A 16,167-nucleotide genomic window follows, 5' to 3' on the forward strand; every position below is an offset into this window, starting at 1 on the left:
CTCCAGGCACACCTCCGCCGCCCGGAGGAGAGGAGCAGGGGAGTGCTCCGTTTGTTTTTCTAAATTTAACACAATATTCTTGGCCCAGCATTGGTATTGTGAGCTAACAGAACGAGTGTGTTTAGAAATTGCATATGCTAGTTTTTGAAGGTCTCCGAGTCTGGTTCGACATCTTCCACCCTTGGAAGGTATGGTGGCTTCTGTGAATGTCACCATTGAGCAGTTACAGGCTGGCCTTGAAAGAATCTTTTAATTAAAAAAAAAAAATTCAGCCTTACTGAGGTATAATTTTCATACCCCAAATGTCACCGATCAGAGGGTACAACTTGGTGAAGTTTAGTAAACGGACACACTTAGGAGCCATTGGACTTCCGTTTCCAGACATCTGAAAGGTCCCCCTTGTTCTCTAGCAGTTACCCCTGCTTCCAGTTAGCACTGAGGTAACTCATGATTTTGCCTTTTCTAGATATTTCCTATGAACACAATTCTTCACTCTATCATGGGTGTAATACCCAGCTTTCTGCTGCTGTGACCAAATGCCTGAAATAATTAACTTATAAATAGAAAGGTTGGTTCATAGCTCCAGAGGTCCCAGACCACAGATGACTTTCTGTGTGCCTTTGGGGCCTTTAAAGAGGCAACAGCAAAGTTCTTGGCTTATCACACAGGTGATGATGTGAAAGAGGGGGAGGGGCCGGCTTCAGAGCCCCTGCAGGTCACGTCCATGATGCTCTTAATGTCAAGCCATTAAAGTAGACAGATTGGATGGAATTCCTCATCTCTAACAGCTCTGCCAGCTCCCAACAGTGTGCTGTCCTAAATCCAAATGTGGGTCTCTGTAACCGATTCCTCTCACCTGAGCGAGGGTCACCTGTGCTTCTGCGCAGACCCGCCGTCATCCCTTTCCAGGGCAGAGGAGTATTCTAATTCATGAGGCCTTCCTTGAGGCCCTCTGCATTCTCCAAAGTAAAACCCAGTGTTCCCATAGTCCACAGGCAGAACAGAACTGTACCCCAGAACTCCAAGGCTGCGCGAGCTGGCGGTTGTCAGATAAGCAGGCCTGCCCCTAAGGTGCCTGCGAGGAAGGGCGTTTCTCAGGGAGCCATTCGGTTCAACGTTCAGCTCCCGTTTACTTTTTCATGATTTTATTTTACTTTTCAGTTATTATTCCAGGTGTGTGACGTGTACGACGGGGAGTGATTATACTACAGTGCACACTTGGAGGTCAGAGGACAAGTTGTACAGGTCAGCCGTTGCCTTCCACCATGTGGGTGGGAACAAGCTGAGATTTAGAGGCAAGTTACCCCTGCGCCATCTTGCTGATCCTTTCTCTCTTCCTCTCCCTTCTCCTCTTTCTTGTTTGTTTTTTTTTTCAATTTTTTTTTTGGTCTTTTTTATTTTCTCCTTTTTTTTCAGTTTTCTTTTTCTTTTCTCTTTTTTCTTTTCTTTCTTTCAAATTTATTTTTCCAGTCCTCTTCTTCTTCAAGTCTCCCTGCTCAGGCCAGCCTCAAACTGCCCAGCACAGAGGTCGATGAATGATGTCTGTTCTCAGTGGGAAATCATTACACCCTTTTTTCGGGAAACAATTGTTAAATCCAGGTGGGTTTTTGTTGTTGTTGTTGTTACTGTTGTTGTTGTTTTGTTGCTGTTGTTGTTGCAACATGACAATGTCATATTACTTACCATGAGCTTAAAGTGTCTTTTCACCGTAAGACCATCAGTCCCAGGGACAGTGGAGTGCTGCAGATACAACTGTCAAGGGCTAAAGAAGGGCTCGGGTGAGACAAGCACCTGGTATGAGTAGAGAAACAGAGCAGGGGTGTGGGGGTGTGGGGGGTGTGGGGGCGTGGGGGTGTGGGGGTGTGGGGGGTGTGGGGGTGTGGGGGTGTGGGAGTATGGAGTGTAGGGGTGTGAGGGTATGGGGGTGGGGGGGTGGGGGGGGTGAGGGTATGGGGGTGTGGGGGGTGGGGGGTGTGAGGCTATGGGGTGTGGGGGTGTAGGGGTGTAGGGCAGGCTGTGGCACTTCTGTTTTACCTTCATTACTGGGCTATAGCAGCTCCTGAGCCTGGTGCAAATGTGAAGGTGTGTGAGGTCTCTGGTTCCAGAGTCTTCATTTGTCTAGTGCTTAGGAAGCGCCTCCCCAGCCTCAGAGGCATTCTCCACACCCTGGTGCAGGCAAGACTCCAAAGTATTTGCAGAGTGGCTGCAGCCTCCATTTCTGGCCACACAGCTGACTGGCCCAAAGAGGAAAGAGCATCTATCTAGTCTTTTGAGAATTCAGTTCAGTGGGGCTGCAGTTTGTTTCTATTTTTCTTTTCTTTTTTTTTTTTATTTTTAACAATGTGATTAACTAATATTTTGACAGCCCAGGAATTTAGGCATGCGTTTATTAAGTGCCTCTTTTGAAAAGGACACGATGCAAGGTACAAGGCAATTTATATGATTTATATGTTTGGCTCATTAGAAAGAAATTTCAATACCATACGCCCCCTGGCATACAAGCACACGTGAGAAATTCTCAGTTCAAGAAATTAACAATCTGTAAGAAAGGATGTGACTTCAACCTTATTGCTTGGGTGATTTGCATATTGCTGATAAACTTTGGAAGCTCTAATTTTATGTGTTGGTCTGGGGAGCTGAAGGTGTTTTGTGAGCCTTTGCTTCACTGGTACATGTCTTTCTTAGCAGAAGCGGAAGAAGCTGGAGCCAGCTGTTCCCTGTGCGGGTCATCTGTGTGCATGCAGCATGGTGCATGCGGCAGGATGCATGTGTGGAGGTCAGAAGACAACATGCAGAAGCTGGTTCTTCTCTTCTTCCACGTGGGACCCCAAGATCAAACGCGCGTCCCTGGGCCTGGCAGCCTCCGCTCTCCTGTCCTTTTGTATTGTGGTTTATGGTTTTCATATTAAGTGTTGACGACTTAGCTCCTGGCTGGTAGCACTACACAGAGGTGTGGCCAGTAAGGGTGATCGTTCACAGATGAGCTAATCCATTCTAGAGTAGTCAAACAGGTCACTTGGGGCACAGCTGGGAAGGCAGAACCTCTTCCCCCCCCCCCATCCATTTGTTGCCTGCTCTCTCTCCCCTCCTGCCCTCCCCTCCCCCTCTGCCTCCATCCACCTCTCCTTTCTCTCCCTCCGTCTCTTTCTTCCTCTGATCCTATGGTGTGATAACAGAATCTAAGTTAATCTTCTTCTTTGCCTCTTCCTCTTACTGAGCACACAGTCATTGTTCTCTGTGACCCTGTAATCCCAGTACTTGGAAGGCAGAGGCAGGAGGGCGGGGGAATGTAATGGTCAGCTACAACTTGCGTTAAAAACTGGGTTTTGTGGGGGGAAATCTTGTTTCCAATTTAAACATATATAATAAAATGAAAGAAAGCATTCTGTACACTGGCCTCCATCTTGAACCTCCTATTCTGACCTGTTGATCTTATTCTAGAATAATATAACTTTGGCTGAGACAGCGTCTCTCTACATAGACCTGGCTTGTCTCAAACTCACAGAGATCTGCCTGCTTCTGCCTCCTGAGATCTGGATTAATGGCATGCTATGTCATATCTGACTCTAATTATTATAATTCTATTAATCATATTTTTTTATTTTGAGATGGAATTTTGGTATATAGTCAAGGCTGTCCTCAGATTCACAGTCCTTCTTCCTGACCAAGCATCAAGATTACAAGCTTGCAACTATGTCCAGCTTATCAACTAAAAAATAAATAAATAAATAAAATAAAAAAGACATATCATTTAAAAAACATTTTTGTAGAATAAATGTTAAAACAATATGGAATATTCTCATTCAAATTATATTTTGGTGTTCAGAGGAATTAATTAAAACTAAACTTAACATAAAAATTTAAAACTGTTTCGACTTGATATCCAGAAACACTGTATCTCTCCATGTGATAAGCTTAACTCAGCACTGCGGCCTTATTCATATGGCCCGAGCCATCAGACATCACATTCCAATTACTGCAAATATTTCATGTTTTTATTGCTACTGAGAACTCACTCCTTATCTTCATTTCATTTCCTGCCTGGTTATTGCTGTAACTAGAAAAGGCCTATTGATTTTTTGTATATGTAGCTATTGCAAAATTTATAAGCACAACACAGAAATGACCAAAAACAAAACAAAACAAAATGAAGCAAGCAAAAAAAAACTAAACAAAAAAGAAACGCAGTCATTTCTCTATAAATTAACCCAGTTTGGCTTCCAAGTAGCCATTTCTGCTAAGGGAAAATCAATCTTGTAACCAGCTGGAGCACAACGGATAGTGTCTCCTCACACACTGTCTCATTTTCTGATACCCGGGATAAAGAGGCTTCTGCTCCAAGCGCTATGCTTACTGCGTAATTATTTCGAGGGCTGAGTAATACGTTGGACTCAACAAGCTTCAAGAATGGTCTGTTCTGGCCTGTGCTTAGTCAGAACACAGTTCACTCTAGTCACTCTATCTGTCTTAGGTCCTTTCCTGCCTCTCAGGGATCTATCTAGTCATGGTTCCTGTAGCCCTATCTCTATTCCCAGGTGGGTCACTAACTCCAAAGGGATTAGGCGGGCGGTGGCGGCTCACGCCGGTAATCCCAGCACTCTGGGAGGCAGAGGCAGACGGATTTCTGAGTTTAAGGCCAGCCTGGTCTACAGAGTAAGTTCCAGGACAGCCAGGGCTATACAGAGAAAAAAAAAAATCCTAAAAAAACCAAATACAAAAAACCAACCAAACAAACCAAAAAACCCCAAACAAACAAAAATAACAACAACAACAACAAAAACAACAACAATAATTCCAAAGGGATTGTCAGATGTGACCTCAGGACCTCCTCTCTCTTATCTTTCCATATTCCTTCTTTTAGACCTGTCATTTTTAGTATTTGGAAGGGAATCTTGTTTATCGTGCATTCCGTGATCTAAGGTAAAATCTGGTTGAGCGTTGGGAAGAATCTACAAGGAATGATAAGAACTAAAAGTACTTTAGGCTTACATTTCAGCAATGTTACCTGACTGGGTGCGTCTGTCTTGTCTCCTATGGGAGAGTTCAAGTGTATACGAAATCCTACCACCCCATTCCCAACAAGAACCAACATTTTTGTTTGCGTGTGTTTGTGCAAATGCTGGTCCTGGAGGTCAAGTGCTGTTCATCTCTGGTCACTTTACTGTGAGGTGAGATTTCTCACTGACCTGGAGCTCCCAAGTGATCTAGGCTAGCTGGCCCACGAGCCTCTGGGGTCTTCCTGTTTCTCCCTCCCAGCACTGGGTTAAGAATGAGCACAACTATCCCTGCTTTTTCCTCCGTGCTCTGGGGCTGAACTCAGTTCCTCCTGTTCCGTAATCAGATCACATTGCCATCTAAGTCCTTTACCTAGTCATGATTATTTGTTAACAAAGCAGAACTGGGGTTAAGAAATGCTTTTGATGTGCGTGGAGTGCTCAGTCACAAATGTGATCTCTATCACACTCCCTTCCCCTAAGGCTCAGGACAATTGCAGGAGAGGAGAGGGGGCTGAAAGGTTGTAAGATTCAGGGGTCAGAAGGACCCGAGTGAAAGTCTCTTCTGGGAATGCAGGACCACCACCGAGTGAAAGTCTCTTCTGGGAATGCAGGACCACCACACCTGTGAACTCACAGAAGCTGTGGTTGCTGCACAAGACCAAGCTAGACAACAAACATTCTAGCTTGGGGCAGCAACCGGACCCCTGGCTGAGGAGCTATTGACACTTGATGGCTTCTGAGAGGAAGAGTCAGTTTTCTTCAAGAGAATGGTCCCTGGTAGGTCAACCATGCTCCAGTAGATTGACCCACATCCATGAGTGGTACATGGGCAGCACAAGTTGGACTTGATGGGAGAATATGAATATATATGTTTACATATTTGTGTGTGTGTGTGTGTGTGTGTGTATACAAAAAGTGGAGCGGGTGAAGAGAGATGAGGGTGCACCTGGGCACCTGGAAGGAGTTACGCAAAGAATTGTGAGGTGAATATGATTGAAATAAATTGTATGTATATACGAAATCCTCGAAGAGTAAAAATACTATATATTTAAGAAATACTTTAAATATAGATTTAAGATTGGACATTAAAGACAGGCTTAGGGAAAAGACTGTATTGTATACACTGAGGTGTGCATGGATTTCTGAATAGAGTTGCTTACACTTGGTAATCTTTTGTTTTGTTTTGTTTGTTTTTTGTTTTTTTTTGTTTTTGTTTTTTTTTTTTTTTCGAGACAGGGTTTCTCTCTATGGCTCTGGCTGTCCTGGAACTCACTCTGTAGACCAGGATGGCCTCGAACTCAGAAATCTGCCTGTCTCTGCCTCCCAAGTGCTGGGATTAAAGGTGTGCACCACCACTGACTGGTGACATATTTTTTTCAAAGATGCATCATGCAAAGTCCTCCAGCTGCTTAGGGGATACAGTTTCTTTCTCTCAGTTCTGAAGGGTGAGAAATCCAAGACCAAGGTGCTACCAGGTTTGGTGTCTGGTGAGACTTAGGTTTCATCTTCCAAGATGGTGCCCTTGAACACCACATCTGGAAAGGCATACACTTACAAACACAGAGGTTATCCCTTTCAAGCCCCTTTGAAAACTGTAATGTTCCCATATAAGTTTGTAGCCGTGTCTAACATCTTGGCCCAAATTACTAGAGACCTTGTGCCAGTCATCCAGTTGTACCTGGCCCATGTGTATTACAGTACTATGAATGTGTGCTGTTTTAAACTACTGAATAGCTTGTTATGCCACACTTGACGGTAGCTTTGGATCTATCTGACTAGTCCTTCACAGTTGTCCTGAGTTGGGGAAAGGGACTGGTCTGCATATCCTAAATCCATTAGTCCTCAGACATAGGTCACCTCTGAGAAGGCGGCATGGCCTTAGGGAAAGCTGAGTTCAGTGAAAGGCAAGATTGGAAGAGCAATTATCAGAGAGCGGCTGAGACTATTACCAGCTGCTGCTCAGGAGTCCTGTCCTTCAGTTCTTAGAGGGACTAAGGAAGAGAACCCAGTTTAAGAGGCCCTGTGGGACTGTTGCTGTTGTCTCAGAATTGCCAGGAAGCTAGTTACTGGACATTAGTGTAATGGTCAATATCATAAACTTGACTGGATTCCAGAATTATCTTGGAAATGAATCTCTGTGCAAGTCTGTAAGGAATATTCTAGTTGAGAAGATTCCTCTTAAGTGTGGGTGGCACAGTACACAGGCCAGAGTTCTGGGATGCATACAAAGCAGTTGGTCAAGTACCAGCATTCATCTTCCTCAAGCTCTGGTTGGCATGACACCCATGCCATGATGGACTGTACCCTCAAACTCTGAGTCACAATACACCTTCCTACCCTGAGGTACTTCTTGTCATGTATTTCATAACAGTGACAAAAGAATCTAAGGGCTAGAGAGATGGGTCAGTGTTTAAAAGCACTGGCTTCTTTTGTAGAGGACCCCAGTTTGAGTCAATTACCCACAGTGGCTCAGAACTGTAATTCAAGTTTCAGATCTGATGCCCTCTTATGGCCTCCATGAGCATCTCACACACACACAGACATATATGTGGGCAAAACATCCATGGTATAAAAACTTTTGGGTTTTTTGTTTGTTTGTTTGTTTTTGGATTTGGTTTTTTTGAGATAGGGTTTCTCTGTATAGCCCTGGCTGTCCTGGAACTCACTCAGAAATCCGCCTGCCTCTGCCTCCCAGAGTGCTGGGATTATAGGCGTGCACCACCACCACCCATCTATAGAAACTTTAAAAGGGACTAATATATACACCATATTCCCGTTTTCAATGAAAAAAAGATGTCTATTTGAGGGGTTATTTCCCAGCACTTAATAAAAAACATACATCTAGTTCTGCTTCCACCAATTTTCCTGAATTTTCCCTCCGCATGGTCTATACAAGATGGCCCAGTAAGGAACACAGGTGCTGAGCCTTTGTGGTCTAGTGGTGGGAAGGGATCCAGTATGGGGTGATGATCTTCCGTAGGCATCAGTGGTGCCCATAGGCAGAAGAGTCTGTTCGATCACCATGCTGGTTCATTCTTGTGTTTTAGGAGAGAAAAGATGATCAAGTAGTAATGATACTGTAGACTGGTCATAAGACAAGAACAGACACACAGTCGGGGTGCACATGGGGAAGTCAGAGGACAACTCGTGGCAACTGGTTCTCTTACCAGTGATGGGGCCCAGGTTGTCATCAGGTGAGGTGGCAAGTACTCTGAGTCACTGGGCTACCTCAGTAGCTCAAGAGAACCCCATGAGGGTAATGTCTTTAACCATCTTGAGGGAACAGCATTTTCCTGGGTATACTTGGATGCTGGCAGTAGGGCGGACGGAAAAAGACAAGCTGGGAGCTATCTCTCATTCAACTCTCTGGGGAGAAGGCTCTACCAGCCTCCCTGTTATCCATGAACATTGTTAGACACCACAGATATGCACAAACGCAGGGATCAACTCTGAGGACTGCAGCTGTCATCTGTTGCTTCCTCTTCTTCCTTACTTCCACACCAGAACCAAGACTTCCATTTATTACCACTGCAAAAGACCTAGTGCCCCACTTGAGCCACAAGACTGTCATCATGATAGTCTGATATTCAGTAGCTGAAAAGTAACAAAATCAAACTTATTTAACATGAGATTAAGGGATGGAAAGACTTTAAAAAAGCAGTGTTTGGGCAAAGTGTACTTCTGATTCTAAACACTGGTAAGTCCTGAGGGGCGCTCTTCACAGCAGACCAGCCTTCCTTAACCATGTGTACAATTTTCAAAGAGGAAATTAGGCACATCTGCCCTGGAGGAACAAGAATCTGTAAAGCCTTAAAGGAAGGAAAGGCTTTTCTTTTTCTTTCCTGCACTGAATTTGTTTTTCCACCTACTAAAAATGGTGGTTGAGTCTGAGACAACAGGATATACTTGTCTTCCAAGTTTCTAAGCTGTGTCCCACATGACTTATTTAGAATTGCTAAGAAAGTCTGCAGGACACACGGGAAAGTCCTAAGGGTAGAGACAGGAGCTGAAAATAAGAGTCCTGAATACTGAGAAACATTTTATTTTAACCTTCAAAAGCAATTGCAGCCATCGTACATCGTTCTCGGCCCCAAAACACCTGGAGTCATTCACGAAACCACTTTGCAGAGAAATTCATTATCCTAAAAGTGATATATACTGAAGAAGAATCAAGGAGCTCAACAAATACCATTTCTTCATATCATTCTACGTAACAAAACATCAAGATTTGACCTGCTTATTAGAAGAGTCAGTTTATACATTTACGAGCTTGTAATTCAGTAACTAGCATGGTGGCTAACCGCAAAATCCCCACCCCCAACCCCTAAAGTCCGTCGTCCAGTGCTGCAAGCTGCTGGAGATAGTTCCAATCCGATCTTCCTGCAGTGAACACCGAGACCTCTTCCAGAGCAGGAGCATGGGGAATACCCAGAAGCCCTCGCGGCCGCGGAGCTGCGAGCAGCCGCAGAGCGAGGTCACCCTGCGCTTCCCGGAAACCTTGGCCCAGCGCCGTGGGCGTGGCTTGAGGGGGAGTAGCTGAGGCCCTCCGCCAATCAGCACCCGGCAGGTAGCAATTGCGGAGCCACGCCCCTGCAGTTGACTCGGACTCTCCCGCCGGGAAGACTCCAGCGATGGGGAGTTTATAACTTCTGGAAGCAGACGCTGCTGCAGGGATGGAGGAAGCGGATGACAGGAGGGGACACGTTCCTGCTATCACTTCCGGAAACCCGCCTCCAAAGCGCAGCCCTTCGCGCCGCACAGCCCGACGGGAAGGCAGCCTTCCTGCGTGATAAATGCTGCGAAGTGACCTCGCCCCCGCCGCGAGGCACGCCGGGAGAGCAGAGAGCTCTCTCTCCAGCATTCCGGAAGTGTGTTTGTGGGTTTCTGGCCCCAGTCCGTGCTAAGCCCCGCCCTGTGCCGGAATAAGGGAGGTGTGTGAGGTGTGGCGCGAACGCCGGTCACGTGCCACCACTGCGGAAGGAGCCGGAGGGGCGGGTTAGTAGGGGGCGGGGAGACCGGGTCACGAGTGGCCGGAAGTTGCGCCTCTGCGGATAATCTGAGATGGGGACCACTCTGGACATCAAGATTAAAAGAGCGAATAAAGTGTATCACGCCGGGGTAAGTGGAGGGGTGTCGGGCTTCATGCTCCGCGGTCTCCGACTCGGCGCCTACGCTGGATGGGCGTGTCCTGCGGTCCTATCCTGTGTGGGGCTGGGAGCCGTTGGCAGGCGGGCGGCGGGGTTGAAGAGCAGGTGACAAACGCCCCTTTCTGCAGAAGAGCTTTGAAAACAGACATGTGTGGTCACTCCTAATGCTGAGTTCCCTTCTAAGTCTTTCACCGCGGCAGGATCCATTCATTACCCTAATTTCAGAGTACGATAGCCCTGGCTGTACCCCCGGATACACCAGCACAGCAGCTGTGGAGTCACAGCTAGCTTCTGCACACAGTTCAGTGGATACAAAGGCGGTGGTGTTGAAAAGGAAAAACATCCCAGGCGAGTATCTTAGATGAATGCTAAAAGCTAGAAACTTGATTATTTACAGAAGACTCCAGTGAGCCACCCCACTTCCATCTTCAGAACACAAGAGAAGAAACTATATTCGTAATTTGTCTAGCAGTCACCATTCAAAGACCCCTCCCCCAGAAAACAAAAACCCAAACACCAAGTTGCCATCACCCATTATAAAGGGGACTCTACTTTATGGAGGCTTACTTACAGTAGATCACTGTAAGTAATAATAGAAAATATTTGTTAGTTCATAAAAGAAACGATCTATCCTGCCTCAGTTGAGGGACATTGTCAAGACACAGCCATATTAAAGATGTCAGTGCCAAGAAAAACATTCGGGGGCTGGGGAAGTAGCTCGGATAGTAAAAGAGTTGCCAGTACTGCATAAAACAAGCAGTGGTGGTAGGTACCTGTAATCTTACTGTGTAATATAGGAGCAGACCGTTTGTGATCATCCTTAGCTACATACTGAGTTTGGTAAGATAAGGGCTGGAGAGACTGATCTGCTGTCAAGATCTGGCACTTCCTTTGGAGGATCCAGATTGAGTGCTCAGCAACCACATCAGGTCACTCACAACTCCCTGTAACTCCAGCTCCAGGGAGTCTCACTCCTCTGGACTGCACTCACAAACACAGTGTACAACATAATTTGAAATAAATTGTTTTAAATGGTAAGTCAATAAAATTGTTGAAGATGAAAAGACACTAAAGGCAAGGACCAGAATGCAATGCACAACGTTTGTCAAGTAATAATTTTGTGTCTGTGCTGAATTTCCCAAATGTGTCTTAGTCACAAGGAAGCCCCTTTCATATACTGAACTTTGCCATAGTAACCTCAGAAGGTTTAACTATAAATGTGGGTGGGTTTAAGTTTCTGTGTATACAAACAAAAGTAAATGTAGCAAAACCTTAATAGTTTTGAGTCCAATTGAAAGCTACATGACTGTTTTTTCTTGGTTAATACCTTTGTAGAGATATAATTTATATATACACACAGATATTAGATATAATTTGGATACAGCAAAAACCAGCCCTTTATAACATCTAATCAAATGGTTTTAGTGTATTCATAGTGCTGTGCATCTGTCCCCACTAAGTTTAGAATGTTTTCACCAACTCCAAAAGAAACCCCATACTAGATAGCTGTTACTCCTCCTTCCCTGCCCACAGCCCCAGGCGATCACATATGCCATGGGCTCCGCCTGTTGTGACCATGTCACGGGACAAGAGTTCTCCAGTTTGTGGCCCTCTGTGACTATGCCTGGCTTCTTTGACACGGCATGTTTTCAGCATCCATGACTTTTTGGAGCATGTGTCACTTGCTTGTTTCTGTGGCTGAATAGCACCACTGTACCAGGAGGCCAACAGTGTTTGCCTGTGCTGGAGGACAGGTGAAGTGAGAGAGGGCCAAGTGCTGAATTGGGGATCTGTGGAGTGGGAAGTGGAAAGCTAGCTCCCTCCAGGAAGGGCCATCCAGCTTTGGGATCAGGAGGGTTAGAAAATGAGTCACCAGTGGGACAGTCTCCTGTGCAGGTTTACAGTGGAGGGGCTTCAGTGGGCTGACTTTATTATCTGCTGTTTTCCTTGGCTTAATCCTTACAAACCTTTGTGGCTTGACTGTTTAGCTTATGAAGTTTCAGCCTCCTCTTTAGAATACAGACATCCCCAGTAAATTTTTTTTTTAGTAAGCTCCAAGTTTGGGGAGTTTTTGTAGTAGTGATTTACTCCACTGCAAACCAATGTCACTCACCTATGTTCTGCTGGAAAGGAACCAGGAGAGGGAAACAGAGCGGTCCTGGGAGGATCAGGACCACCGACCTTAAACTCTGACCTGGCACTTCTCCAGGGACCTGAGAAGACTCTTCAGTTCAGTCATTTCTGTGGACTCCAGAGCAGTCCTTGGTGTCCCAGATTGATTTCAGCAGGATTTGCTAATAAAATTTGTACATTGAACAACTTAGATGTCTTATGACTTCCATCAGTATTTTCTCTTTAGGGGGTGAGTTTTGAGATTTTATTTGTTTTTAGATAGAGTCTCTCTATGTAGCTCTGAACCAGGCTGACCTTAAACTCACAGAAATCTACCTCTCTGTGCTTCCTGAGTGCTGGGACCAGTATGGGACCAGATTTAAAAAACAAAAAACAAAACACACACACACACACACACACACACACACAAGTTACTTAGAAATGTCTAATTTTCCTCTAATATAATAATTTCTAATTTTAATAGTTTAAAAATTTTTTAAAGGTTTATTTATTTTATATATGTGAGTACACTGTCACTGTAGCTGTCTTTAGACACTCCAGAAGAGGGCACCAGGTCCCATTACAGATGGTTGTGAGGCACCATGTGGTTGCTGGGAATTGAACTCAGGACCTCTGGAAGAGCAGCCAGTGCTCTTAACCTCTGAGCTACCTCTTCAGCCCAATAGTTTAAATTTTAGGAAAAAATTTATGAGCAGAATTACAATGCAGGATTTAAGAATGTGAAATTTTAATGCATTAGAAATAATAAGCCGGGCGGTAGTGGCGCATGCCTTTAATCCCAACCCTTGGGAGGCAGAGGCAGGCTGATTTCTGAGTTTGAGGCCAGCCTGGTCTACAGAGTGAGTTCTAGGACAGCCAGGGCTACACTGAGAAACCCTGTCTCGGGGAAACAAAACAAAACAAAAAAGAAATAATAGAAAAAAGACAATAAAAAGGGAATGTTTATGATAATTTAGTCATAGTCAATAGCTGTAAACATACTGTATATTTTACATGACTGCAATAATTATTTTATTATCATAAGTCTTCTCTGCGATTCTATTCATTAAAAATATTTGAAAGAGTATTGATATGCATGTGTACATGTGGAGGTCAGAGAACATTGTGGAGGAGGGTCTCTCTTCCACAGTGGGGATCCCAGAGATGGAGTGCAGGTCTGAATCAACAGTCCTTTTAAAACATCTGTATTCAGTAGCTGCTACTTCATAGATGTTTAAAATAAACTGTTAAATGACTTTATAGGTATTAATTCAACAGCGGGAACATGTAGTCTGGAATTTATATGTATTTATATGCATGAATAATCTAGATAATAGTCATTCTTAAGAGATGACTGAAATAAATATGAGGGTAGAGATTTTAGGACTCCTGTAAATAAGGTTTTCTCTGTAATTCACCAACAAAGAACATTAGAAAAACTTGTCAATTTCACAGGGCCTTCATCCCAGCACACGAGGCCTCCACAGCTGTGTTACTAGGCTATCTTCTCCCTAAAAGTCTTCCCATTAGGTTGAAAACTTGACTTCTAATTCCATATTTTCAGCAACATTTTTAATTTCCTTTGGGAATATGTAACTAGCCCTGTTTCACAGTAGCATGTGGCAGTGTCCCCTTCTCACACAAGCTGTTCTCTTTACAACTCTGAGAAGACGCTGAGAGCAGACAGGGCAAAAGTCAGCGACGTAGCAAGACACAAAGAGAGAATATTTGAATTTGCTTTCTTCTCTATTTTTTTACATTTACTTTGTTTGTTTTGTTTTGTTTTGTTTTTTATGGATTTTTTTTTTTTTTTTTTTTTTTCTGAGACAGGGTTTCTCTGTGTAGCCCTGGCTGTCCCGGAGCTCACTCTGTAGACCAGGCTGGCCTCGAACTCAGAAATCTGCCTGCCTCTGCCTCCCAGAGTGCTGGGATTACAGATGTGCGCCACCACCGCCCGGCTTACATTTACTTATTTTTATGTATATATTTTGTACATGACACACACACACAGAGGGACAGACAAGAAGTCAGTCCATTCTTTTCTTTCTACCATGTGTGTCCTGGGGATTGAATTTGGTACTTCCCTGTGTTTTTGAGATAGGGTCTCACTCTGTCTGCCATTCAGGTTGGTCTGGAACTCACAGTAGCTGAGGCTAGCCTTGAACTTGCAGCAGTCCTCCTGTAGTAGCATCTTGAGTGTTAGGATTGTAGTCAGGAGTCACTATCCTTTTGTTCCCAAGCCCAGGACTCTGGGTATTTTTGTTTGGTTGATTGGTTTTGTTTTGTTTTTATTTGGATTTTTTGAGACAGGGTTTCTCTGTATAGCCCTGGCTGTCCTGGAACTCACTCTGTAGACAAGGCTGGCCTCGAATTCAGAAATCCGCCTGCCTCTGCCTCCCAAGTGCTGGGATCACAGGCGTGCGCCACCACCGCCCGGCTCGGACTCTGGGTCTTAATTCTCATCTGTAGGGTGAAACATCTACTCAAGTGCAGTATTTCCAGACCAAGCATAAATGTGACCCACAGTAGAGGCCTGGGTGCTAAGTGGCACTGTTGTTGTGTTCTCCCCAGATCCCACAGTTGGTTCACGCTCAGGCTGTTCTGCATGATGTGAATACAGCAGCATTCTCCACAGATGCATTCCACGTGCTTGCTAAGCATTGCACTGTTGCCAGATGCCTGTGCACTGTGGATAGGAGGGCAGGGTCAGCATCCAGGGGGGGGATACAGGTTCTAGCACTTTCAAACCTCAAGGCTGAATGAGATTCTGGTGTTACTCTATTTGTGTGGTACGTCACATGCACATGAATAAGAGTATGTGTACTTATTGGCTAGAAGATCCCTGCAGTCAGTCTTTCTAGAATGTAAATATAATGCTTTTGTTTTTATTAATTCAGGATGCTTTATTCATAAACCTGAAGCATGTCCTCATGGAAGCAACACCATTGAATATTAGGGCTGTGAAATACAACAGAGATAAGCTAGCATAGCCAGGTTACTATGACAAGGGACTTCTGTGGCATGGGATAGTTACTGTTACCTATCGGCTGACCCCAAAATCCTCAGAACTCTGCCTTTTGTCTTACATGATGTGGATATAACGTCTTCGGAAATAAAGAGGAGATACCTTATACACAATAGCTCATTATTTATAAGGAAAAGTTGCAAAACTGAACTGCTACTTAAAAATGAAAGCATAGGACTGGAGAGGTGACTCAGAGGTTCAGAGCACTGCCTGCTGTTGCAGAGGATCCTGGTTTGATTTCCAGCATCTACGTGGTGGCTCACAACCAGCCCACAAGTCCAATTCCATGGGCTCCCATGCCTCCTTCTGACCTCTAAGGCACCAGGCATGCACATGGTGCACAGGCATATGTGCAGGTAAAACACCCATGCATGGGAAACAAACTAAATCTTTAAAAAGAAAGAAAGTCTAACTATTCTACATGATTGTGGTTGTCTGAATGAGAATGGCCCCATAGGCTCACATATTTGAACGCTTGGTACCTAGTTGGTGTATTACAAGATATTTGAACCTGTTTCTACTTAGGGTGTGGCTCAGCCTTTAGCACACACCTTAAATCCCTCTGGATGGAATACAGACACATCCTTAGTATACCTCTTTAATCCCAAACAGTGAAGGTATAGTGTATAGAAGTATATACTATAGTATAGTGTATAGTGCACAGTATAGTATAGTGTATAGTGAAGTTAGTATATAGAAGGAAGCACCTGTGTTTGAAAGTGATGTCTAATTGAGTGGCAAAATGACAATCAGATAAAGACTTGACAGGATATGCTCAACTCTCGGGAGAAGAGAGAGGGAAGAGAAGCTGCTTAAGGGACAGTGCAGGAAGGAGAGGACAGCACAGGATACAGTGGAGTTGAGAGGGAGAGTGAGGCAGCACAGA

General features: G+C 44.6%; 1 protein-coding gene and 1 long non-coding RNA gene across 3 annotated transcripts in view; both read left to right on the top strand.

Annotated features, from left to right (window-relative positions):
• The first annotated feature begins 1,126 nt into the window (after positions 1–1,126).
• LOC127666178 (uncharacterized) lies at positions 1,127–3,034 on the top strand. Of its 2 annotated transcripts, none has more exons than XR_007973558.1 (3): positions 1,127–1,245; positions 1,471–1,599; positions 2,689–3,034. It is a non-coding gene; the product is annotated as an uncharacterized LOC127666178 (long non-coding RNA). The 2 variants fall into 2 exon arrangements; XR_007973559.1 differs by lacking the exon at positions 2,689–3,034 and adding an exon at positions 1,714–1,773.
• A 6,897-nt stretch (positions 3,035–9,931) lies between these two features.
• The window catches only part of Vps26c (VPS26 endosomal protein sorting factor C), a 29,473-nt gene continuing 23,237 nt past the window's right edge, over positions 9,932–16,167 (top strand). Inside the window, exon 1 of the mRNA XM_052158461.1 lies at positions 9,932–10,115. Coding sequence (XP_052014421.1) covers positions 10,059–10,115 — 57 coding nt within the window. The 5' untranslated portion in view covers positions 9,932–10,058. The remainder of the gene's footprint in view (positions 10,116–16,167) is intronic.

Source organism: Apodemus sylvaticus, chromosome 15, assembly GCF_947179515.1.
Source record: "Apodemus sylvaticus chromosome 15, mApoSyl1.1, whole genome shotgun sequence".
Classification (NCBI taxonomy): domain Eukaryota; kingdom Metazoa; phylum Chordata; class Mammalia; order Rodentia; family Muridae; genus Apodemus; species Apodemus sylvaticus.